General features: G+C 41.6%; 1 protein-coding gene across 20 annotated transcripts in view; it reads right to left on the reverse strand.

Annotated features, from left to right (window-relative positions):
* The window catches only part of ERC2 (ELKS/RAB6-interacting/CAST family member 2), an 869,527-nt gene that overhangs the window by 410,971 nt on the left and 432,029 nt on the right, over positions 1-26,527 (reverse strand). For 13 of the 20 annotated variants that reach the window (XR_014781666.1, XR_014781667.1, XR_014781668.1 and 10 more), the window contains 2 exons: positions 19,500-19,693; positions 13,566-13,577 (listed from right to left, as the gene is read on the reverse strand). Coding sequence is in view for 14 of the 20 variants with exons in the window: in XM_084794830.1 (XP_084650956.1) it covers positions 13,566-13,577; positions 19,500-19,693 (206 nt within the window). In the remaining 6 variants the exon portion in view is untranslated. The remainder of the gene's footprint in view (positions 1-13,565; positions 13,578-19,499; positions 19,694-26,527) is intronic. The other 7 variants (XM_084794837.1, XM_084794839.1, XM_084794841.1 and 4 more) reach the window with 1 other exon arrangement.

Genomic DNA, 26,527 nt, shown 5'->3' on the forward strand with positions numbered 1-26,527 from the left:
GAGTCAGCCTCCAGAGAAATGAGAGTCTGTGTATTTCTGTAATTTTCAAACACTTATTGAATAACTCTACCTGGATACCACATAGACATCTTTATATACACTAATGTAAATCTCTACTGCCCCATCTCCAGAACCAAACCGCTTCCCCCTTCTATACCCTACCCCCACCAGTCATCCCAGATTACAGTAAAGAAGCCTACATCCCTCTAACACACCACACTGTGCATCACTGTTCTCTGCTGTGGCGTTTAAATAAAAATGTCCACCCAAGTAGGCTCGCTCTTTCTGATCAAAGTGCTTAGGCCTCTGGCTCTCCCTCATCTACTCCTCATCCATCCACCCCAATGTAGAAGGACTAAGGAAGATATGATATCCCACGCCTGTGACCTCAGCAAGAAATTCACGGGTTTGGGGTCACTCAGTGATACATAGCAAGTTCTAGACTAGCCTGGGCAACATAGTGAGACCCAGTCTCCATAGACAAACGAACAAACAAACAAATGAAGAACAATATGAAGAGATGTTTCAGTTGGTAAAGAGTACTTGCTGCAGACTCATGAGGACCTGACTTGAGATCCCACATTTAAAAAAAGGCATGACTCCATGTGCCTGTAAGCCCAAAGCAAGGTAGGGGGGAGACAGAAGGATGGCCAGGGCGTGGCGGCTACCAGCACAGTCCCAGCTTCACTGAGAGGCCCTGCCTCAAAGGCGGTATTTCCCAGAGTGATAGAGCAGGGAACCGGATATGTTCCTCCAGCATCCTCATGTGCCCACACACTTGGATGGGCGCACACACACACACACACACACACACACACACACACACACACACACACACATTTTTCGATTCAAACTAACTTAAACATGAGAAACGACTTTACGCATGCAATGAATCAACCCAGAATCAAAGTAGGGCTGAAGAGGAAGAGCTTCACGCACCAGCTTGGGGAGCTATGTATCTGATAAAAGAACATCCCAGGAGCTTCCCTGTACTGAGGACTCTCACTGACTTTCTATAGACTAGAGACTACGACTCTAGCCCAGTGGTCCTCAACCTTCCTAATGCCGGGACCCTTGGGTACAGTTCCTCGTGTTGTGGTGACTCCCAACCCTAAAATTCTTTTGCTGCTACTTCATAACTGTAATGTTATGAGTTATAATGTAAATATCTGTGTTTTCTGAAGTTCTTAGGCCACTCCCAAAGGGGCCTTGACCCACAGGTTGAGAACTGCTGCTTCAGAGGTTCCTGTCCATCATGGTAGGCAGGACTTGGTAGGACAGAGCAGCTCACCTCACAGCTGGGCCTGTGTTCGTTCATGTCTTCCCACTCATCCCATGTTTCCTCTGGTCAGTTCATGGGATGGTACCACTCACATTTGGGACACAGGTACATCCAGAGCATGCTTCAGTAGCCTACCAGTGTGTCCTGTTGCAACCCAGCTGACAGCCAGGACCAGCTGCCATGAGGGCACACAGAGGGCAATCTAGTGTGTCTGCATGCTTTGGCCTCTTGGCAGCTGGCTTCAAATGCAGAGTGGCTGTGACTAGGTTAGGAACAAACCTAATAAGCCTCAGTTTATTCATTTATCTGCTGCTAAGGGATGCTTCCTGTGGGGTTGTTACTGTAATTAGAAAAATCCCACGAAAATTTCACATAGAGGCTGGCCCAGGGAAAGTCCAGAATGCACGGTGGCAATGCTTCCAAGAAGGGTGCTTAGAATTATTTTTACAAAATTACAACTGAAAACGAGGTCTAATTATGTTTGAAGATAAGGTCTTGACAAAGTCTTCTGTGTTTTTACACATTACAAAACTTAGTTGACTGGCTCCTGAAAACAGCCTACACAAAGCAGCACCTAACCGTAAGGAAACTGAGCAAAGTGAAGTTCCTCCCTCTGCCCAGAACATCTTCAAAGCCTGCAGGAAAGCAAAGGGGTCTGTGGGAGAAGAGACGGCAAAGCAAGCAGACTGACAGACAACAGGCAGCAGAGACCTCCCGCTCTCCCCAGCAGCCCGGATGGGAGAAGCCAACACAGCCCACTTCCATCAGGCAACAGACAAAGTCATTAAAGCTTCAAAGTTTAAAGTTTAAAAGTTTAAAAACAAAACAAAACAAAGACCCGAGCTCTGTAGGAAAGAGAGCGTGCATTCTGATGGCGAGATTCCTCCCCTCTGACCAAAGGCAAAGATGAGCTCGCACTGCACCGAGTGCCTGCCCTGTGAGCACCGCCCTTCGCTCTGCGCTGCCAGCCCTCCCACGTGTGCGTCTCAGGCAAGATCAAGGCAGATGCAGACACTGCACCGCAGAGAGGCTAGCTCCCCTCCAAGGTTGTTTTGTTTTTACTTTGTTTTGTTTCCCCAAAGGAAAATCATCATATATCACAGCAGAGGCCTTCGATGCCTTTCGGCGTTTTATGCTGCTGGGATTCTCTGATCACACTGTGTGGGGCCATGTAGAACTGTCCCAAAAATGATTCCTGGAAGAAGCCGAAAACCCCTCCTAGAAATACATCTTTTCTCTTGGCTGCCTCCCCAGAATCCCCGCCGGGAACCATCTTAAGCAAGCAGGAGGATGGATGGCCCAAGGTCTTCCCCCATCTCTGCCGTTCATGAATCTTGAAGCAGCCCCTGAGCTGATGACTGCCTTGTACAGAGACCCTGCCTCCACGGAGGCCACTCGCCAGACCCATTCACACTCACTTCAGAAAGAGGAATTTCACGTTCCTGCTCAGGAGAGGGTGAGGATCAGACCCACAGCTCAAAGAAGGCTGCGTCAAGTGCCAACACAAACAGCTTCTCAGCTTCCATTATGAGACGCTTTCATCAATGTTCAGAATCCTTTGTGTTACAGAAACAGATTTCCACCCCAAAAGAAGCACATTAGAGCAGTCCCTATGGTTCCCGGGGCGCTCGGGCCAAACCAATTCATATGAACACACAACGTCTTGCTGTGGAATAGGATACAGCGGTTAGACGCTGGCTCCGGGATCAAAATGGCTGCATGTGAATGCTCTTCCACATGTGGTAGCTGTGTGAAAGTGAGACAGTTACTTCTAATACTGAACCTTGGTTTCCTCGTTGCAAAAACGAGACTGATCCCATCACCTCTCATCTTGCCGTAGCCATGAGGGAAGCATGAGATGAGTCTTGCCAAGTGCAGAACCCTGTGCCTGGCATCAAATACGTACTCAGGGACGTCGTCCCTAACTCCTGTTGCTAACAACCACAGGCTGTTGGCGTGCTGGGTGTGTTAATATCCCTTTCTCCTCACATGGCCATGTTTTAGGCTTGTTGGTTTGCCCTGCATCACACTTGTTATCCAGACACAGCTTGTCCTTCCAGGAACATGGAAAGTATAAGACAAAATTCTGTACACTTTGCTGGGGTTTTGTCCTTTAAAATGGAATAAATATTTCAGGGCTGGAGAGTTGGCCCACTAGCCAAGAGTGCTGGCTGATCTTCCAGAGGTGCTAAGGTTCAATTCCCAGCACCCTCGTGGCAGCTGTTCCATGGAATCTCATACACTTTTCTGGCTTTCATGGACTCCAGGCACACACACATGGTACACAGACACACATGAAAATAAAACTCTCACATACATAAGATGAAAATACATAAATCCTTTCTACAAAAGCGCGTCCTCATTAGCGCCGTGGCCCCTGCTTCACGCCCTCCTGTGCATGCCCCATTTCTGCATCGTTCATCTTTTCACCGTCAGTTTATTCTCCCCGCCCTTCGTCATGAGGGGAGCCACAGAGCTAACAGCCCTCAGAAGTCTCCTGAAGGTTGCTTTCTATACTCAGAAAGATCATAATATCTCTGCCGAGTATGCAAGGTATCCTCTGTCTTGGCTGATCCTGCTTACCCATTTTTTTCCGCCTACTGCAGGGCAGACCCGCCCTTTGCTTCTGAACATGCCTTGAATATTCCCGCCTCCTTGTTTTTGCTCAGGCTCCGTACCTGCTACCCCATCTGCTAAAATTGCTCACATATTTCTCGTCCAGAGTAAATACCATTACTTTCTTTGAGACTTCTCTAAGCCTCCCGTCTGAATCCTCACAACACTCATAGATCCTGTCTCCCTGTGCCACACACACGGCCAAGTCTCCGTCTGTCCTTCCAATCTGCCTACTAGGTGAGGCTGCTTAGCTTCCCCAAAACATAAGAAAGCAGCGGTGCTAAAACCTCACTGTTCTTAGTGCCTTCTAGTCCTGAAACAGCTAGACAGGAACTGTCCGCAAGTAGGTCTTATTGAAGTCAGGGTAAGAAGGGGAAGTAGGCTTCACAAGGGGGAAAAATAAATTCCTGTTGGATCTCAGAGAGGAGCATGGAGAAGTCAGCCAGGATCCAAGGCTCCTGTGGACACGGAGCATCACACTGCTCTGTATAGAAAGAACTACGGAGTCCTCCACACCACCGCTCTATGGCTGCCTTGGTGCCTCACACTGCACTCTGTGTGCCTTTCCCAAGGCTTCTAATAACAGAATTTCTGCCTTTCCATAGTTATGTGAGTTCTTCACAAACTCACATAGTGTTCGTTCTGAGTATTTATGGAGCATCCACTGTTTGCAGGCACTGCTTGGAGAAGATAAGGCCTTTCCAGGTAGAGTGAGCAGACATTGACCAAACAGCCTGGTGCATTGTCTGTGTTCTGGTGGGAAGCTCTAAGAATGTACTGGAAAGCCCTAACCTGGGTTGGCTGAGCTCCAGCGAACAGCCAATGGAGGAAGTGACATTTAAACTTCACTTGACCTAGGAAAAAAATGAAGTTATATTCATACTTCAAGACTTACACTAAGATAAATACCAGATGGTTCAAAGGCTTAAATTCAGAAAGTCAAGCCATAAAAATACTAAAGGAATGTTCGTATCCTCTCAGAAATGCATATGTTGAAATCCAAGCCCACAAGGAGATGTTATTATGAGGCGGGGCCTTTTGGAAGTGATGAATGGGATTAATGCCCTTATAAAAGACACAGGGGCGAGAGAGAGAGAGAGAGAGAGAGAGAGAGAGAGAGAGAGAGAGAGAGAGAGAGAGAGAGAGAGAGAGAGAGACCCTGAAGGAAACTTGTTTGCCCCTTCTTCATAGTGAGGACATAATATGAAGGTTCTGTATATAAGGTAAAAGCGGCACCTTGACCTTGGATTTGACACTTTCTGGAGCTGTTAACAAATAGCTTTATGTTATTTATAAGCTAGTCTGCTGATGATATTTTGTTAAAGGAGCTGGAACAGATCAAGAAAGATATTAAGACATTGAAGGAGACCACAGGACAATTGTCCTTATGGTCCTGCAGAATAAAATAGAATTTTAATGACACAAAATTTAGACAACATTAGAAAGACTAAATATGACAAAAAATGAGAGTAGTTTTAATTTTTCTGCATAAGTAGAGCCGACAGTAATTATGCACATGAGAAGGCAGGCGGGAACATTTAAACCTTTCACCTAGGATGAATTTTTCCAGCATGTGAAGAGCTCCTACAGATCCATATAAAAAGCTCAAGAGAACTGGAAGCAGTGACACACACCTGTAATCCCGCCACTCAGGGAGGCAGAGGCAGGAGGATCGCTGTGAGTTTGAGGCCAGCCTGCTCTACAAAATGAGTCCAGGACAGCCAAGGCTACACGGAGAAACCCTGTCTCAGAAAAAACAAAAAACAAAAAACAAAACAAAACAAAATAAGAGACTACTACAGAGGAAGTACAGACAGACTCAAGTATGTCCTTACGTACTTGTTTAGACCAAAGGAAGGTAAGAGTGGTTTTCACTTGCCTTGGTGACAAACACTGAGGAGTTACTTGATAGAAATGCCAATGGGACATCAGGGATTAAGTCCCTGTACTGGGCAACTGGCCAAATTAGAAATGTGCTGTCTCATTAACTTCACATTGGGGAACTTAGCCTACAGATCCATCCCTTCATATACATAGCAAACAGCGCCTTTTCATAGTTACTAGGTATAACTATGGCAGGAAAAAAAAAAGGACCTGACATTCATAAAAGGCTTTTAGTAGCCATCTGGCACAATGGAATAGTAGGCAAAAGGGAAAAAAAAAACAACTTTGAAATCAAATAGGGACGATCTCAAATATATTTATGAAGGGGAAAATGCCAAAGCTAATATCAGTGAATATTAGATAATTTTTTCATAAGTGTTATATAAATGACTATCTGTTATAGATAATCATTAAAATTATGTATTTATCAAATAATATCTCTTTGCTTCTGTGTCTTAGGATGCTATTTCTGTGGGCAGACTTGGTTACATCGCAGTGCCCACCTCAAAGCTGATATTCAATTGCCAGCTGATAAATGTTTATTATATAATTAGAGGAAACATTTAGATGAAGAAATACCCTGGATCTGAGATCAATCCTATATTTTTAAAAAACCAAATCTTTTTTCTTCAGAAACGCAGAAAGGCAGTAACTAAATCTTGTCCAGGTGGTTCCAGAAAATTCTAAAATGTCCTTTTATTGGAGAAATACTGAATGAATTCTTTCATGTATTTTTATAAGATTGCCTTCTCCAAGCATAAGATGAATTTCCTATCTTCATTGGCATTAGCTAGATAATGCTTTCAACATTTCTGCTAAAAAAAAAAAAAATAATAAGTCAACCTCTTAGAGTTCTAGTGAGGAGCCTAAAGACTTCCTTGCAGCCACTCAGTTTTCCGACTAGAGAAATAACGACAGCCACCTGGACAGGTTCATCTCTTTCTCCTCTCTTGAACACCCTGCTCTCACCTGCGCCTCTTGGTATAAAAATCTTTAGCAGAGCTAAACCGTAACAACTAAAATCAAAGCCATTCACAGATGCCTCCCTGGGCCTGGACTGGGATCCATGGTCAGTTGAGAATCATGTGAGGGATAAGCCACAACATACATGTCTCCATTTCACACATGAGAGATTTAGATATGATATACCGTGCCACATACACTATGCCAATGATGACACTAAGTGTTGGAATGCAGTCTACTTATTTTCCTATATTTACTGTCCTAACAATAGATAAAGACTTGAAAAATCTGGACTAGGAGTGAAAGATTACTATGACGTCATGCCAGGTCCATGTGTGTCTACACATGAAACCTAAGTGCAATGATTCTTTATCTGGCCAGGAACCCCTAAAGAGTCCCTACTTGGCATGCTTAGATGGCACAGGAGTGCCACACTTAGCAGAGTGATAGTGCACCTATCTGCCAATTACCCAGTGAGTGTTTCTCACTCATTGCAGGTTATCAAGAGACTCTCCAGCCAGCAATTAGTATAGCCAACTCATTCTCTCCGCAGCAACTATCTGTGAGCAACCCGGTACACCGTCCTTGGAACCATCAAACTGACAAACGATTAAATAGCAGAGGGCTCTGAAGTTAAATTTAAAACCGCTCTCTGACACTTCAGCTCACACATCTCAGTTCAGCCATAAGAGCACCCCAGTTGACCAGCGCCAAAGGCCAGGAGAGCCTGCCCCATTAGGAATGTCCCCCATGTGAACAAGGTGGTATTTGCCTTCCAACAAGGCTTTCACAGCTTTGAAAAGCAGTTCCCTATATGAAGTTTTACCCCACCCCACATTAAAGTATTTGCCATCATGTAGTCACAACTATAGACTAGGGCCTCACACAAGGTAACCCATTACTTTAAAGCACTGTACCAATCATGTAGTCACCACTATAGACTAGGGCCCCACACAAGGTAACCCATTACTTCAAAGCACCGTGCCAATCAGACTTCTCTCCTTCCCTTGAAAAGAGCTACCTAAAAGCATAGGCAAGTGTGCACAGAGCTCTTTATGCACCAAAAAAGAACAATGCTATGCTAACCAGGTTGCTGGCCCACAAAGCCTAGGAAACTAACATTAAAGTGCAGGACCTCACCATTCTTGGGCTGGAAAAAAAGCAAGCACAGACTATTCAAGGGAAACTCACTTTCATTTCCAACCCTCCTCTATAGTTTCTAAAATTCAAGTTTTACTGTGAAAACAGTTCTCCAGAGTGCACTGCATGCCCAGAGGCTGGGAAGTAGAGAAACAAACAAACAAACAAAAAAACCAAAACCAAACGACCAAAAAAGAAAACGCATTTTCTAGCCCTAGTAAAACAGTTGCCCCCAGTCCAGACCCCACCCTGGCTATCAGGTTTACTTAGCTTAAATTATAGTCCATTTCATCTATGGACTATTAGGAGAGAGTAAAACCATCACAATCTCCACCAGGGAAAACTTCCAAAACCTTTGTCAGATGTAAAAATGACAAAGTGCGTTCTCCAGAAGCAGCCACGCAGCGTGCTCTCACTTTTAAACTGGTTCCCAATACCAGGGGCTTCACAGAGGCTCTGACGGGACACAGGATGGAAATTCCCAGCCCCTCACTGAATACGGAAGAACCGTCCAGTCACTGGGTCTTCAGGTTTCCTCCCTACAACTTGAGCCAGCATTGTGGGTAATGAAGTGATAGAATTCACATTTCATAAGGGAAGCCATATAAAGGAAATATGATATTATTTTTTCTAGAAAGTGATTTATAATAATACCAAGAAACCAATTTTTAAAATTCCTTCCCCATCTCAACATTTATAGGAAAGGCTAACGGATCGTGAGAGATTTACTATTTGCTGATATTCATCCATATGGTGGCGCCAACCAAATGCTAAAGTTGGGGGGGGAACTCGGGAAAGTATTTTGGGGAGGGGAGGGGAACTCGGGAAAGTATTTTGGGATGGGAAAGTAACGAAGAAGAGCTCTGCTAATCTGCTATCTCTTACTGTGGGCGGGGCCCGGGGAGGGAATCCTGGAACCAACTCTTGCCATTGTTGCTGTTCTAAAAGCACCTTGAGCATGGTTTCACTCACCCCCAGACACAAAAGAAACAGCAAAACATCTCACCTACAGTGTCAGTTGTACTCCTTCCATCTTCACTGTGTTTGACAGTAGAGAAAGAATGCCAGAAGAGCAGCTCCAGCCAAAGCTAAAGCATGAAAACACTGTGGAGCATACAGTCCCAGTTCCATAAATCAGAGCTGGCTCAGGGAACAATCGCCATGTTGAGTCCCACTGCGGCCGGGCTGGGAAGGTACAAGCACCCACCCCTGGCTACACCTCAAAGGTCCAAAATAATTTCTAAATATAGATCCTACTTGATGTCTACAGAGGCTGTAAATCAGGGGAAACAACTTGCTTCCATCCCCAATGAAATATTTGCACCCAAGGAAAACGCTGAGGATTTCTGGCTTTCTACCAGCTTTGCTTGGGCATAAAATTTTCTGACACTTCACCAGAGACGTCAGCTTGAGTATAAGGTGGCTTTAAAGAGGGAAATGGTTTTCTGACCCGTGGATAACCCCTCGAGCCTCAACAAGGAAGGGGTGGGCAAGAGACACCTGAAACCCAGTTTTTCCAGTTATTAGCATTGGAATAAATTGTTTTTCTAGGGGACCCAATTCTTCCTTATAGGAAGTGCTGGTCTTTAAATCAGTGAGCTGAGGGGTCAAGTCTGTTTTCAAAAAAAAGGGGGGGGGAGAGAATAGAAGGAAGAGTGGAGGGAGAAGGGAGGAAATAGGAAACAAAAGAATTGAGGGGGAAAATTAAGTAGTTTAGATGGAGGTTTCTCCATCACCGTTTTATCTGTGTTTTGGTTTTTCTTGAATTTTCAAGTATCTAGCCTGATGGAAAGCTAATTCTTTCTTTTCTTCAGGTTTCAGTCTAGTGCAGCACATGCTTCTAGTGCAGTCACCTGAGGACTCACGGGGATGAGGAAAGGGACTAAAAAAAGGGGGGGGGGCGGAGAGACAACTAACAGAAGGTCCTTTTCCTTTGACAGCATGTAGTCAAGCAGTCAAGAACATAACCGTGTGGGCCTAGGGAAACCACCATCAGGCTCAGGTAAGGGCCACTGGGAGGAGGACAGCTGTGTAGGAGCTGGAAAGGCAGCATCCATACTGGTCCAGGGGTACTAGGACCAAGTGAGCCCTCCTAAGGGTCACAGGAAGGCAGAGGCTGGCTGCACAGCAGACAGGGCCACTCCCCCAAAGGTGCTCCTGGAATACACTCTCTGAACACCACATTCGGGGAAACAGCACATGGAACAGAGCTGACCAGACTTCCTAACTGCAGGACTTCTTGGAACTGTTACAAATCCAACTTTGGGTGGAGAAGTGAAAGATTTCATTTGTAAGTCAGAAAGTATAGATGCTGGGGAAGAAAACCAACACCTATGTACACACAGGCAGAGAGTCCACTTCCATGAACTCCAGTGTCCTCTTTTCTAACATGGATGAGACTACAGTGCTGACTTCACAAGCAGTAAAGAGCAGTAAAGAACAAGAGGCTCCCATATCACATGTCATCACTTCAGCACTGGCACCTGGTGACTGTTCCCTGGGTCTCTGTAGCCCCTGCCCCTACATTTTCTATTTCTGTTATTTTTATTACCATGATAGTTATCAACCTGCATCATGAGCATTAAGAAAAAAATATCATTCTTCGATAGTAATTTTGATCAGCTATTCTCTAAAATGCCAGCACGGACAGCCCAGCCCAGCACACAGTAGGTGCTCACTATGCTTTTAAGGAGGCAATGGAACAAACCATTGACACCAGTGAATTATAGGGCAGTCAAAGAATGGCTAGGTGGTTTTCATTATATGTCTTGTGAATCAGGCCTCAGGCCTGGGAGGCATGACTTCATCGTTTGACAGAGGAACAAGGGATTGAGAGAGCATGGTGCTCAGTTGCGAGAAACATCACAAGTGATTTATTCCGGTGGAGATGTTTGAAGTAACACTGTTACAATGACTTACGTCTGTTGCCAGGCACGAGCCATCAGCTCATGCCTGTTCACAGGGAAATGCATGAGGTCCGTCACCCACGGCACCTTCATAGAACATGCGATGCCCATATGCAGGGCAGATCCAGTAAGATTTGCTCCAAAAGCAATTCCTTCCTCTCTGTGAGGGGGACACTAAGGCCCTAACAGGAAAATATCTAAGAAAGGCTCCAAAAGAAGTTGGAGGCTGGGAGCACCTTCTGGTTTTATTTGGTTCATACTTTGGCAGGAGTTTGAACTGCATCCCAAAGGATTTTTTCCTTTTGAGTCAATTTCTGAATGCATTTATCACAATAACCTCATCTGTCATAAGTCACATGATAGAAATGAGCAAATCTTACATAAACCCGCCCCTGAGTACAATACAAGGATCCCGCTAAATCTCTCCTGTTCCCACTGCTTCGCGTGCCGAGGGATTCTTCACAGACAATGCGCTTGCTGCAGTGGAGACCCCAACAGGTTTAGAACAAGGCATGAGCACTTCGCTGAACCCGAATTTGATACCTGTCCACCCAGGTTTAAGCGTCAGAGTTTAGAAAGGAAATGATGTAATCTGTGAAAGCTCTTGCAGAGGAGACTTTCTCATGGAGTTCAGAGCACGTAGAAAAGCCCCAGAGTGATTAGCATTTCAAGCTTTAGGTTAAGGGGTGGAAACATACATGGCAGACCACAAACTTGTAAGCTCAGAGAGATCAGGCTTGATATTTCTGAAATCCATGGTGTATATATACATGTACATATGTGTGTGTACAGACAGACAAATGGACAGGTGCAGGCACACGCATGCGCTCTCTCTCTCTCTCTCTCTCTCTCTCTCTCTCTCTCTCTCTCTCTCTCTCAAGAGTAAACCACACAAAGGCAGCATATGGGCCAAAAGATCCTGTAATCAATTCTATTGTTACATTTCATTTTATTTTGGCTGGTAAACCCAGAAGTAGTTGCAGGAAGAGCATAGCTAATTCTAAAAGGTTGCCACAGTTTAAGGAAGATTTCTAAGACTCTACAGCCTTTTCCCCTTCCATAAGCTCAGGACTGTCTAATTCTTCCAATACTTAAAAAGACAATCAGAGATTTTTTTTCACAGTGACGGCCCATTTTCTCCTTCAGGTTCATCTAAAGCAGTAGGTTAAATGGTATTCGAAAGATCTGAACCTTGATTTAGACTGAACAGTTTATCAACTAGACTTGGCAGCTATATTTTACCAAGCAAATCGGCACACAGTACCCTTCACCAAGAGACTCACTAGTTACTCCAAGCTACTGTCAATCTTGACCTTGTACCATACTGGACATGACACATTCATATACTATGACTAAGAGACAGACTAAGTGCATTCCATCACAGTTACTGATACAAAATGAGAGTGAAAAACTGAAGGCCCAGGCAAGGGGACTGAGGCATGAGAGCGAAGGGAGACCCTGTCACAAAAGCGTTACTATATAAAGGTACAGGTCAAACATAGCAAAAGGAAGAAAGAAAAAAAAAAGGTGGGCAGGGCAAAAAGCTAAAAGCTTCGCTGAATGATTGCATCAAAACTCTGGAGGATGGGTTTGGATGCCAAGTGGCTAACCCTTCCGGCCAGGTCCCATTGTGAAATTTGTCATTCTGCAAATAGGTATGCTGGTCTGATCCAGTGCATGGCATAACCGTCATGAGGTCATTGCTGCAGGTCTGTGCTAGGAGCACTGTTCAGCCCTCTAAAGTGAAGCTTTTAAGACTAGACTCTGAAGCAGTTTGATTAAGGTCAGAAAGTTTCTGCGGCATCCACAGGGTAGCGCCTGAAATTTACCGAGACTGCTCAGAGTTTGGGAGTGGGAGCCACCAGAGTATGTGAGCAGGAGGCCATATCTCGAAATTATTTGCTTTAAGGACACTGGCCTGGTGGCTTTAGGGGACAAAACAGAACAGAAAGTGAAGAGCCTATGCAAAGAGGAAAATAGATGAAGCTCGCCTCTCAAAAGAATAACTGCATCAACTACAAACTTAAGGCTGGCCTTCTTATTTCATTTTATATTTTTGAAGTCTATATAGCCCCAAATCACACAATGGGCATCCTTTATTAAAAATCATTATTTGAGTGATAAAGAAATCACTGTTAGATTAGATATTTCATTATGCTAAATTACCACATATTAGTAAAAGAAAAAATAACCCTTGACCTAAGAAAGGGAAAATTATTGACTTGGGCTTCCAACAGTAGAAGAATTCAATGCTGGGATAATTTTTTCACACAAACTGTCTACTTTTCTTATTAATCTTCAGGTACGTAGTCAATAATGAATCCAGCTTTACACTTGTTTCTTCATCCTTTGCCCAGGGTAATTAAGTATTAGGACTAGTTAATAAAAATGAAATTAACAAGTCAGAACTGAAGCAATGACAGGAGGTAACGTGAATTCACTATATAACCAGTACACCGTTGATTTCTAAAAATGACTTTTAAAAAGCCCCGGACAAGGTTCAAAACACAGAACAGTTATTAAGCAAGAGGTCCAAACGCTTTGGTTTGTGGTTTCAATTCAGCCGTGATGTCGCCTGTCACAGGGAGGAGTTCTTTTTACCCTAAGCTGCACTCAGCATCTTGCATTGTGTATTTCCTCAGTTCCACACTGTGCCGTCATGCAGTCTATCTGGGGGTAAGGGGGGAATATTACAGTGATTTCTCTTACTACAACAATGTGAGCAGCGAGTTGGGCTCAGGAGGGAGGCAGGTAGAGGAAAACAAAGTACTGACCTGAGAGTCAAGCTGATTGGAGCAAGGGTGGGAGCAGCGAGTTGGAGACAAGCAGAAAGGAAAGGGTAGCAAAAGAGAATAAAAGGAAGGAGAGGCGTTAGTCAAACATACAGCCAACAGACGGCACATCAGCAGGCTTCATAACCAAATGGAGGATAATAAAGCAACTTTTACCTGATATGTACCCCCCAAAGCCCTGGGCCCACACCATAAGCTGTTCTGTTAAATATCATGCATAAGAAACCTGTATCTGCTCTCATTCACACAATCCCACAAGCACTGGTAGGAAGCAGAGAGGCTGTTCCTGCCTCACTGCAATGACCACATCTGATTTTTTAAAAGGGATATTTACAGAGAAAGTTCCTACCTACCTGTGTGTCCATTATTTCGTTTCCATCATTTGATAAAGCAGAACTGAAATCACTAAGGTCAAGTAGGAAGCTGTGATGTCACAGCTTACTTATAGTTGAATGAGTGGGTAGGGCAGTTACATCCTATGAGACATTATTCTCCATGCTTAGAAACCACAAGAGCGAAGCAACTTGGATTTTGTCTCAAAGATTCACAGGTGAGCAAAGACCCAGTGAGCACGAGCATGAGCACGAGGGCTACAAACGCAACATCACCGCCTGTCAGCTTCCTCACAAAATAGCTTCCAAAGCCGAGAGTAATGCCTCTCCATTGAGAAAATGAGGCCCTGGCTTTGACATTGAGAATATCCACATGCTTGCTACCTTATGTGCATAAGAATTTCTAATGTGCCCATCTGAGCAGTCAAAAAAGGTCTCTAACGGGAATGGAAAACACAGGAAGCAAAGCTATGCTCATGTTCCAAGCTTTGAAAGGAGCATGTAGTAGACGTTCGTTTTTCATAACTTGTAAAATGCTGTTTGCAAAAGCAAAGCAGATACACAGAACAACACCTGTTCGGCCATCTGCTCACAGAATCCCTGCCCATTTCGCGTCGTGATGCCACCTTAAGAATGTCACATAAGGAGGAAAAAAAAAATCCTCAGGATAAAGTCTAACCTAGAGCATTTCAAATGAAAATATCATTGACTGCAATGATAAAAGTCAAAGGGAAAACTTGAAGGTGTAAACATGGTGGGAGTGTTGCTTCGATAATGCTTCATTGTCTGGATCAGCAGGTCAGGCGTTCTCAGTCGGAAATGTTCCTCTGATCCCAGTCAGGTCGTGGCTGTCATGGGACTGGAGCAACAAAGCATAGCTCCTATACCAAGCCTTCTGGACCACAGGTAAGTAAGCTGAGGCTCTTTGCCAAATGGTAGAGAACCCTCTGATGGCGCTGCCTTTCCCAAGGGAAGTTCTGAAGCCTTTTTTTCATGGGCTCACTATGGTGTTTTGGTCCCTTGCTACTTGTTCTAAAGGAACATCTTGGGCTGGAGAGATGGTTCCGTGGTCCATCTCTATGTCTTTCACAGGACATGAGTTCGATTCCCAGCACCCACTTGACGGTTCACAACCATCTGTTACTTCAATTCCGGGGACTCCAACGCCCTCTTCTGCTCTCCTCAGGTACCAGTTGCACATGTGGTACAGACACATAAATGCAAGCAGGGAAAACACCCGTACACATAAAATAAAAAAACAAATAAATCCCCCAAGTAATTTTTAAAACATTTCTTCAAATGTAGTAGTAGACAAGATGACTCAGCAAAAAAGAGTGTATGTCAAAACGAATAGAACTCATTGTCAATTTCTCCCCTATACGGTGAGGCTTTTAGAATATATTATCATACTCTAGAAATAATAAGAACATTTAAGTTTGCATTTCAAAACAAGCCCTGAAAGGCATCAAGGAAATTATGTCAGCACATCATTGAGAAAATCAGAGGGGGAAATAATAGTTTCTTTCTCAACATTAGATAAGGTCCTGTTAGGCACCAAAAATCATTTTTCAATGTCCAGATGTCTGATGGCATTAGCCCTCCGTCCAGATAATTAAAGCGGTACCTTGTCTTCCGTTCTGATGTTATGTCTTATGAGTGGAGCCCCCAGGGACCCCTGTTCCCCTCCACTGTCTAGAGGGATGTGGCTAAGGACTCCATTTGAGCTCTGGACAAACACCAGGAAAAGCTCTAATGGATTTAAGATGATTATGGTAACAGTCACCCAACTGATTGCTTCACATGGGTGGGATACAAGAAAGCCAGTGGTAGAAGACCTTGCTTAACAGACCTATTAACCTCTCTCCCTCTGTAGGCACCAAGGATTAATGTGGGATTTAATCAAACCCGGAGACGGGGATGAGCACTCACACAGAGGAACAACGTGCTTTGCTACCCGCAAGGTTCATGCAGCTGCGGATCTGTGTGGTCTACATACAGCTGACATCACAGCAGAACAAAGACAGCCTGATTTTGACTGACTCTCAGGTTTGCTTTAGGCCACTGTCCCTGTGGCCAGTGCCTCAAGCATAGCCTGCGGTTGAGGCAGAAGCTTCCAGCCAGGGCATCTGTATCCAGCAGAAGAGTTCTTCGTGGTGTGAGGTGCGGATCAAGTGAAGCATACCATGTGCCTTAAGAAGCTGGATCGCTAATGGCTGACGAGAAACAGCATTCTTGTGGGACTGAAGGAATAAAATCACTGGAAATGCCAGCTGTATGCTATGCAGAATATACTCGTGGTGGAGGATATGTTTTAAAGGAAAAGATAAACGGAACAAGAAGAAAACAAACTGCCCGCTGGGAGAGAAGCTGGCCCTTGCCAGGGCATCAGAGTCACTCTTAACCCCAAATGTTTTGTTGCATGTGACAGAAGTTCTGGAACATTTTAGAACATGAGCTACTTCAAAAAAGAGGGCTTTTCGCTCTGGTAGGTCACGTTACAAGCCAGAGACCACAAATTCATTTCAAGTTCAATATTTTGGTTTTCAAAATCACAACCTTAATTGCAAGCACTCTCCATGACTCCAAAATGGAGATATATGTCATAACGCTAAGAGATCTTTAGTTCTCAACATTATGAGGTATGAATTCTGTAGTTTCAGCCAGCAAACAGAGATACTAACTGATGTGAGTGAAGAGGGCTGCCTGGCAAAGTCGAGGAAGATGCTTTGGTGGGAATGAATACACTCGCAACCCTGCAGATAATGCTTCAGAAAGGGAGGCCAAGGCTGAGCCCTCTGTTTCCCAGGATAGTTTCTCTACGGGTCTCTGCCCCCACCTCCTTAGAAGCCTGGGCTGGGCTGGGGCTCAGACATTTCCCAGACTGTGTTCTGTTGCTGGACCCAAGATGCAGGCAGGCAGAGACCTGGGACAGAGTCAAGCCCTAGCACATGTTTTATGAATTACAGTGCCTGGGAGGCATCAGCTTTAAGGAGAGGCAAACGCAGAGATAAAGAAAATGTGCAGAAAGTACATAAAGATAAATGCCTGTAAAATCACTGCCGCTTTAATGCTTTCCATATTGAAGAAATAAAACTGTGAATATTCTTGATGATTTAATGGCTACACAGCCCAGCTAAGACCTGTTTGTCCAACTAGATAATTAAGCCATTTATATGTAAATGTTTATAGTAGCTGATCCTGATTTTCAATTACAGTTCTCAGGAATTGCTTTAGTATAGAAAAATGCCTTCTAAACATGCAGCGCATCACTTTCCCTTGTGGAAACTAATAGTGAAGAGGCAAGGCTCTGGTGGCTGCAAGGCCTGCTAAGGGAGGACTCTCTGGCTCCCTGAGTGACTTCAGCGCTACTAGATGTGTCTGTCCCTGTGGCCCCTGGTGGAGGGCATTGTTTTCAGTAGCTCTTAGGCTAATCCTCGGTTTGAATTTTGGTTTTCAATCTTCTGAGCCCTATAATTGCTCAGAAGTGACTAAACTGGTATAGCTCAGGCTTCCTCGTATATAAAACAGGAAGCATGCTAGTTTCTGTGGGTAAGATTAAGGCAAATACAAGACTCCAGGTCAAGTGCTCAACAGAGAATCTGGCACACAGTGATCATGAAATATAGACTTTACTACAACGGTTATGATTGCTGTTACCAACAATACCAGTGATGTTGTCTAGGACATCACCCATTGAGAGCCCATTGCCTCTCAGAGAATAGACTAGAAGTGCATAAATCTATGCTACAGCTGATCATCTCTGACCACAGGACGGTGACTAGGAATGAAAGAATGATCACAGAAGGCCATTCAACGTTTCAATGTCTAGTTCTATAATGAGAAGAGATGGTCATAAGTTCTTTGTGATCCGATACGAGCTTTTTTTTTTTCTTCAGAAGAAGAACTGGTCCTGAAACGTAATTCCAAATTAGCCACGTAGATAGCTATATCTAAAATTAACCTGGAATTTTAAGAACCAGTGAACTGGCAGAACTTTCCCACACTTTAAAATTAAAATGAAGCTCTTGAAGATTGTCTTTTTAAGTTTTATTATGCTTTAAATTTTTCTTCTGCATGGACATGTTCGAGTATATGAGGCACAGAGTGTGTCTGAAGGTCAGAGGGCAAAGCTCTGTCTTTTTACTACGTGGGTCTGAGAAATCCAGCTCTGGCTTAGCGGTAGACATATTTATCTAGTTAGCCATCTTGCCAACCTGCCCTTAAAGATTTGAATTAACATAGTTACCTCAATAAAAAAGAACTCTGCTAAAATTAGTCACACTGCATCAAACTTAATCACAGAGTCAACAAAAGATGCTAAGATTATTAAAAGAACTGTTCATAAATTTAGTGTTTGGATGATTAAGTACAATACTGAAAACATGGCTGAAATTTTACTGTGGATCAGCTGCCCATCCACCGCGGTCACTTAACACTGAGAATTCACTTGTTTGGGCATTCTGTTCTTCATGCTGAGGTTAGTGCCCCACCTTACATGAAAACCGGGTGGATATAAAACAGAATACAATCTAACAGGTTGTTAGAAGCTCATTTTTAACAAGACTCGTGGCCACAGTGCTGGCACACAACAGATAACAAAACCTGAACTCAGGGCTTCCTTTAGCTAAAGCCCGTTATCATCCGTGTAAGGCCTCCGCGCACTGCTCTGCACATGTCCTGAAGTCCTTTAGTATACAAGTGCCTCCATCCAAGCTGGCAAACACTCACTGACTTATTCAAAGTTGGCTGATCTCTTCCATATGGATCGAATCTAGGAAAACAAATTCTGCCTTACTGCAGAGCCAGTGAAAAATACTCAGAGGTTATATAGAGCTATGCCGCAAGAGTGTTCAGGAAGTCCTTTTCTTACAGAAGTACTAGAAAAAAGGCATTAGTAGCCAACTTATTTTTAGTGGCCATGCAAGACGTTAGTATAAATACAGGTATGGTTTATCTCAAAGCCTAGAGACACTGGAAGCCTCTTTTGGACTCATTGTTTTAGACTTAGTTTGTGACCATGTAGACCCTACTCGACATATTAAATCCATTTGCTTTCGAAATAGTCTAAGATCATCTTAAAAGATAACTTTCAAGGAAGAGCTTGTTGTAGTGTGCCAAAAGACACGAGCCTCCCTTTCCCTTATCTGAATGAAGAAATTCCAACTACATTTCTCCATATTCTCTTTAGCTTATGTCAAACTAAAACCCCAAAATGTTCCTCTTTAATGGGAAAGAACTGAGGTTTCAGATAGTCAATGCCCAAATTTTGTGTTCTTGGTTGGCATAACTACCGCGTTACAGATGCCCCTCAAGAAAGCCAGGCATTATCTTCCCAGACACTGACAAGGCCCTTAGTGTCTCAGAAGGTAAACCAGTACCTCTGCAGTATTCTACAGAAATACAACATCCTCCCTTGCCTGGAAGGTTGGATTGCTCACATAGAACTCCTTTCCAATTTGTGATATTGGTGTGCCAGCGAGCATTTCAAAAGTGCCACTACTCAGAATGCACACCAAGCTATCATCAGCATTTGCTCATCTTCGACAACTCACAGAACAACTCTCTTTGGCAACGCAGAACTCACCTCTCAAGTTCCGCGATCTTCTTGTCTTTGTCGTTCTTTTCATTCTCCACCTCCTTGAGGATCTCCAGCAGCCTGTCCACCTCGGCTTGAGCCTTGCCGCACTCATCACGGTAGTAAGATGCTTCCTTGTCAAGCTGTTTTAGGCGGTCTGCAAACTCAGGGTTCATCCTGGAGTCATCTTCAATATTATGCGCCTTCAACATTACATTTTTAAAGAATGTAGTTAAGACAATGGTTTAGAACAACAGACAGTGTAGTCATCAATGGCCCAGAATGTGACTTTGGAGAGAAAATAACCAACAAGAATTATGGGTATTCTGTCAGTGAGAAGGCCAACTGGGGGGGGGGGGGGAGAAAATCCTGTATTTCAGTTACTTTAGATAATACCGCCTTTAAAGTCACATAGTTTCCCATAGGGGGGTTCCTCTTCTACTGACATTTTGTTATGTTAAACTTTGCTACTTTTGACTGTTGGCTCCCACCAAAATGTGGGGGACAGGTGAAGGAAGAAACTGGTGTCTTTGTTCTTGTTCATTCAGTAGGAAGGATGGAGACAGTACAATCCCTCACAAGCCAATTTACATCAAATGCTTCCATTTCCAGCTCAGAGAACTGGAAGGGCACAGTAGAAAACTGTTTTTCAAGGCCCAGGAAGGGCATATGTAGACCTGGGTAGCCGTTAGGAGACTGTTTGACTAAGCGTATCACACTACCGAGAAATATCAGCAGACGTGGTTTGGCATGAAGACTTCTTGAAGTCAGGAAGGGCTTTCCAACTAACAGTCGTACCCATAAATTCTTACTGACTTGAATGAGTTTAACCTAACCGATGAGGAGATGAGTTGGGTCATGAACAAGCACACCGACAAGAGTCCGCAAACACATGCATGGGTGGGGAGCAGCTGTACACACCACAACAGACACAACCAACAACAAGCAACATCACTGGAGAATAATTTGCAGCCAAAGTATTTGTGGTTTCGTGTGCAAGTATGTTTGTGTGTGCGTATGTGTGTGGAGACGCTGTAGTTTATTTTTTCCCAAAATAAACATTTGGCTGAAATATTCCCAGACAGATGCAGGAACACTGCACTGCGATGTTTTTGCCTACCCCTTGTTTCCCTTTATTCCTAATTGGCTTCTTCAAAGAGCAGGCAGGGAGAAAACACGTAGTTTCACGATGGTGCACATTCAACATAGAAAGTTCAGAGAAGTCATACATGTATGGTTCTCCAAAAAATCCGTGTGTGGAGTAATAAAACATCAACAATTGATTAAACTTGAGGTTTTCTGCTTTCCCGCTATGTGGAACGCACATGTCCACTGTGCTTCTAGGCACTTCTTTTTTAATTTCAGGGAAAAAACAAGGCAAGCAAGCTATAGCTACTGTGGGGTTAAATGGATCATGCATGGTTAGAAAAAAATAATACTAATACTACTGTTAGAAGGTTGACAGTCTTTGCAATGATTTAGTAAAAAATAAAGTCAAAAATTAGTATAAATAAAATAAATTTCTTACTCATGACAAAATTATTTTTAAATAATATTTTTGCATGTAACATATTATTTAAGCATGAGGATAAAGGGGAAATAATTTTCATATTTTTTAAGATTTTCTTACTTAAGAAATAAGCTCATCTATGAAAAAGAACTTGTAAAACCCCATCAATCCAACAAACTATTACAAACTGGTTACTCCCTTTTACCAACAAATCTCAAAAGCATTTTATTCTTATTTAGTGTGGACTCTAGGCCTCTCTGTAACAGATTGGTGCAGATTTCCAGTATTAGTAAAAATGAAATGAGTTACTATGCTTTTAGGACTCTGTTACTGTAATAATTATATATTTACACAAAGTGATTAATATTTAAATAGCTTAACTTCTACTTTAATAGTTTAGAACAGATAGTATCATTTTAAAATGAACTAAATATATATATTTTGACCTGTGATAAAAATGAATTCAATACTATTGTGACAAAAAATTTTGGGTTTTGAATAATTAAAATATATTTCATTTATATCTTTCTGTTGTTAAACTCACTATTCTATGATAACTAAAAATCTTTTTGTATAATTCTCAAACTCCCCAATCAATGCCATTAATATCTTAAAAAACAATTAATGAACTAAACAATGAGTAGTTAGAAATATTCAAAACACATGAATGAACTAAAAAATAAATATTTTAGAGTTACAATTCCTCATATGTTTAAGTTAGCAATTATCCATGATAGTCTATCTAATTTTATTTTAAATTGTTGGGATTAGAATTATCATTTTAGTGAGCAAATAAATGATTAATAGCCATGAGATATTAGTTCTAAATCTAAATTGGCTTTATATCTTATGTCAAGAGGCAAATCAAAAGAATTTCTGAAGACACTGAAAAGCTACAAAATGATAAAATCTGGAAGATAATATTCATGTGTTATTATTATTATTATTATTATTATTATTATTATTATTATTATATACTAATCCCAGACATAAGACTTATTGTTCATCCAGTTTAATAGGCTTGTTTAATTTTCATCAACACACTCCTTAGAGAAGCCTCTTTGAGAGGTTTAGGAAGAAAAGACCAGGTATTCCTGGCAGGTATGATTGTCCTCTGTTTGATCCTGAGGATGGTAATCCAAGACCAGTCTTTAAAAGCGAATGAATTAGATAAGTTTATATTCTTTTTAGTCCAATAAACACTCATGGGATGTGTAGACAAACAGAAATCTGGTGTGTGTGTGTGTGCAGGGGGAGATGCCTGAATCTTGAAGGTACCACTGACTACTTCACGTAACGCTGAAGGTAGGTCAGGTTATTAAGGCCCATTGGCAAGTTCATACCTGGCCTATGTCTGTTAGATAAAACTTGGAAGTGCTAATAACCCTTCCTTTGTCAATGACTATACTTCATGGAAAACAATGGTTAAAATCTGTCTCTGTCTCTCCCTATCCTCAACATAGTATCTAATGATTTCAGGAAAAAAGAATTTATGCCAGACTCCCTTCAATCATGAAGAAAAATTCTTAGAGAAGTTTTTTGATAGACATGAAAATAAATGCATTATAAAATGGTCACATCAATAGACTCTTTAAGAAAGACTTATAAGGACATGAGGAAACTCTTTCTTGGATCATTTCGGTAAGGTTCACACAATGGCAGTGACAGTTCCTCTTGACTGGGAAGACCTGTGAGACCCCAGGCCATTCTAAATACAAAAGGTAGAAAGTCTGCGTAAGTCTCCTAAGAGTTATTAGAGTCATAATGTAGCTTGACTCGACATGAATAGTAACTGTTCAGAGAGACATTTTAGTCATTAAAGAATAAATGCTGTATTGAGACCCACAGCCATGGGGCCAATGCTATACACCAAAAGCTAAGCGAGGAAACTGGGTCTTCAGAGCCAATGCTTCTTTCAAAGTTCTAAGACAGGAGTCAACTCTAAAAATGGAAAGATGGGTAGAGTGCGGCTTTTTCCAATTATGACAAAGTTGTTTCATCTACACTAGCAGCTTGTGACCTGGATCAAAGTCACTAACTACTAAATACAGTAACTAAATAGTCCTTCTTTTTGTTAACATTGATATTAAACTTTCAAGGTCATTAAAGGCAATTCTGGGTATCAACTTTTATCTCAAAATATTTCTTGAAACCCTTGGAGCAACTCTCAAGTGTACCCTGGGGGTGGGGCCGGGGCCCTCAGGAATCGGTGAAGAACATCACAGAAATTAATCTTACACACAGGACCTGAAAGTTTAAGGATGTCTAGACTATGTTTCCTGTACTTCCAATATACAGAAATTCCCCTGTACATAAAAACAAAGGTGGATGCCTCACCGATGTGGGCCAACCTCAGCATTTTGGTGTGAACTGACTTTGAAAGCCTGAGTAATGAGCAAGGGGATCTAGTCATGGCTGAGGCTGAGCAGCGCATTATGATACCTACTAGATATCTTAACAAAAGTTATCAGAACTGCATCAGGAACAAAGCAGGATTTTAGACGTGTGGTGTGCGTCAATCAAGGAAAAGAGAGGTTAGCCCCAAACTTGGGAGCTAACAAGTATCATGATCACATACCTCAAGTTTATTTGTACTTAAACGTATAATGGTTAGACACTGATTATTTTCAGTGAAGTTCTGGTCCATACTTCCAGATGTCTAAGAAGGAAAGCATTAACTTTGGTCCAGAACCCTGCTGTGACGTAAGGCAGGGGACATTCACTTATAATATTATATAACATTCCCTTTGAAATGGGCCCTAACAATGTTTAATAAAAAAAATTATTTCCCTCAAAACAAATGATTAGCTGTAACCATAAAGTACAAGCCAACTATTAGGTAAGGAAGCTGCTGATTTTTCATCGCTGCTGCTTCTAGACTTCAGCAGTAATTTGCTAAATTTACACACTGTGAAAATATGACTCTCAGCCACAGTGCTCTGCTGTCTTCATGACAGGGTTTCAACATTCCTTTCATATCTTAATAGCAGGATGGGGTGTAAACTATTTTAGACACTGACATAATTCTAAGTTATGAATAAAATAGACTCATTAAGTTTTCTGGCTATAATTATAGAACTACAACATATTATAAAACTTAAATTTTGCTTCAAATAAAAGTGAATAAACACCAGACATAATTATCGGCCCTAAGTAATATATTTTGAAAGCAATAATGATATATCTTAGAATCTTGACTTTCATCATTTTAAAGGAAATTATAGTTTTTAAAATTTGAACTAATTAAATTCAGAACATTCACAATCCACATAGTAAAACGCTGCCAAAAATTTCTTTTCATAGATGAAACGAATACATATAAATAAGTATAAATAAATAATCCAAATATACACAAAAATAAAAATCTATATTCTTAGCGCATTTTAAAAACCCTTCAAATAAAACTGTAATTATCAATATGATTCCTCTGGAATTTCTGAAAATTAGCAACATTGAGAATTAAAGGTATTACCTAAACATTCTGAAATAAAGCATGTAACTTTACATTATTATGCAATTTGGCCTACTGCTTGGGTTCTTAATGCATCGAATGCCTGCATTAAGTGTTGGATATGTGTTTGTATACATGCATGTGTTTGCATGTACCATCTGTATTCCCTGACATAAATCTTAAATAGTTGTCAATAGTTGTAACTATCTACCATGCCACGGGATATCGGTTTAAGAGCAAATCCAATAGTTTTCAAAAATAGGCTTAAAAAAAAAAAAGAAAAGAAAAGAAATTGCAAAGGCTAAGCAATAGCCATTAAGGGATTTATAAGCAGCACACATGTCCCTAGAAATGCATAGTCCTAAGATGGCATCTTAAACAGGGAAGCCTCCCTGAACATTAGGAAGATGTTTTTCTCTGTGTAGAATGGGAAAATGTTTGAATTTTTTGTTTGTTTGTTTGTTTTGTTTTGTTTTATAAACTCTTAAATAAAACATGAAACCTGAACGAAATATGTTTATAAAAGACAGGATTTCAAATGGACAGTGACAGGCAGGGGAGGGGGAGGAGCTCATGGGGGCACATGAGAGGGATGTCAAGTGCTCCCTTGTCAGCAGGAAGGTGGCCTCAGTGCCCTATAACAACAGAGTATTTTACAAAGCACTCAATTAATGTGTCCAAAAGGTGAAATATTCTTTTAAAATATAGGAAAGACTTCTGGACACCATCTCCAAGCATACTAAGGCTAGAACCAAGGCAGCATTTGAAACCAACAATAAACTCTATGATTTGTCTAGAATTAAAAACTAAGGGAAGAAAAAGATTTGGCTGAAGTTAACCTGCATATATTTACCACAATAAGACAAAACTCCTCCAGGATTGGAGGCTGGCACTTAAGTGAATAAAGGTTATTAGTAGGATTCAAAGGCAAGAATTTTAAGATTCTTCAAGAAGATGTTACATATTTTATTCTATTCCAGAACATATTTGCAGGAAGCCACCAAAGCCCACTCCTTATTTACTCTGAGCGTAGACACACGGGCATTGTACTTAATATAAAAAGTTGTTGTGCATTCGAAACAACTACAGTAAATTCATCAGATATTTGAAGATAGCCAAATTCAAAACAAACAGACACAAGAAAAAACTTCCTGGGTGCCAATAACTGGTTAGGAAATAAAAGGGGGGGCTGAAGAGATGAATCAGTGGGTAAGAGCACTGGCTGCTCTTTGAGAGGACCTGAGTTCAATTCCCAGCACCCACATAGCAGGTCACAACTGTATGTAGCTCCAGTTCCGGGAATCTGATATTCTCACCCAGACATACATGTAGGCAAAACACCAATGCACATGAAATTAAAATGAATATATTATTTTTAAGAATACAAGAAGAAATATATCAGTTGCTCTAACAGCTTAAAAATTATATGTGTGCATATGGTTCACAATAGCTTTAAAAATGAATAAAGCATGTATAGAAAAAGTCAAAACATCAATTTTAAAAAACTGGATCATAATTTATAAGTGGATAAGAGGTGATATTAGAAATTAAATTATCATATAGGATGAACATAACTCAATATAAATCACCAGAAACTGAGATTTTTTAGTTGAAAAAAGTGACCTCTGAATTCACCCAGAAAGTTAAAAATGAAAAGCCAAGAACTCCCACATAAGGCGGGAGAATCAAGCTAGAACACGATCCACTAGGTGTTTGAACATCATAAAGTCACAAGAGCTGAGATTCTGGCCCAACAACAAAGAGACACAGCTAAAGATGACTGAGACCTTCGTCCCTACAGAGTGTAATATTCAAAACAGCAACATCAAGGCCAGAGAACACTCAACAGGCAATGAAAAATAGCTGATAATTTAAAAAAAAAAAATATATATATATATATATATATACACTTTACATCTCAATAGTAATTAAATACAGATGATATGAGTTGTAGTGATATAAAAAATAACATCCAAAATTTTTAGAAATGTAAGTAAAATCAGAGAATGACTTCAAAGAATAAAGAAAGTAAGAAAATTTAAAAAAACAACTTATCAAAAGCACTAAAATAATTCT

The sequence above is a fragment of the Acomys minous genome (genome assembly GCF_964271855.1).
Source record: "Acomys minous genome assembly, chromosome: 9".
In the NCBI taxonomy this organism is placed as follows: Eukaryota; Metazoa; Chordata; class Mammalia; order Rodentia; family Muridae; genus Acomys; species Acomys minous.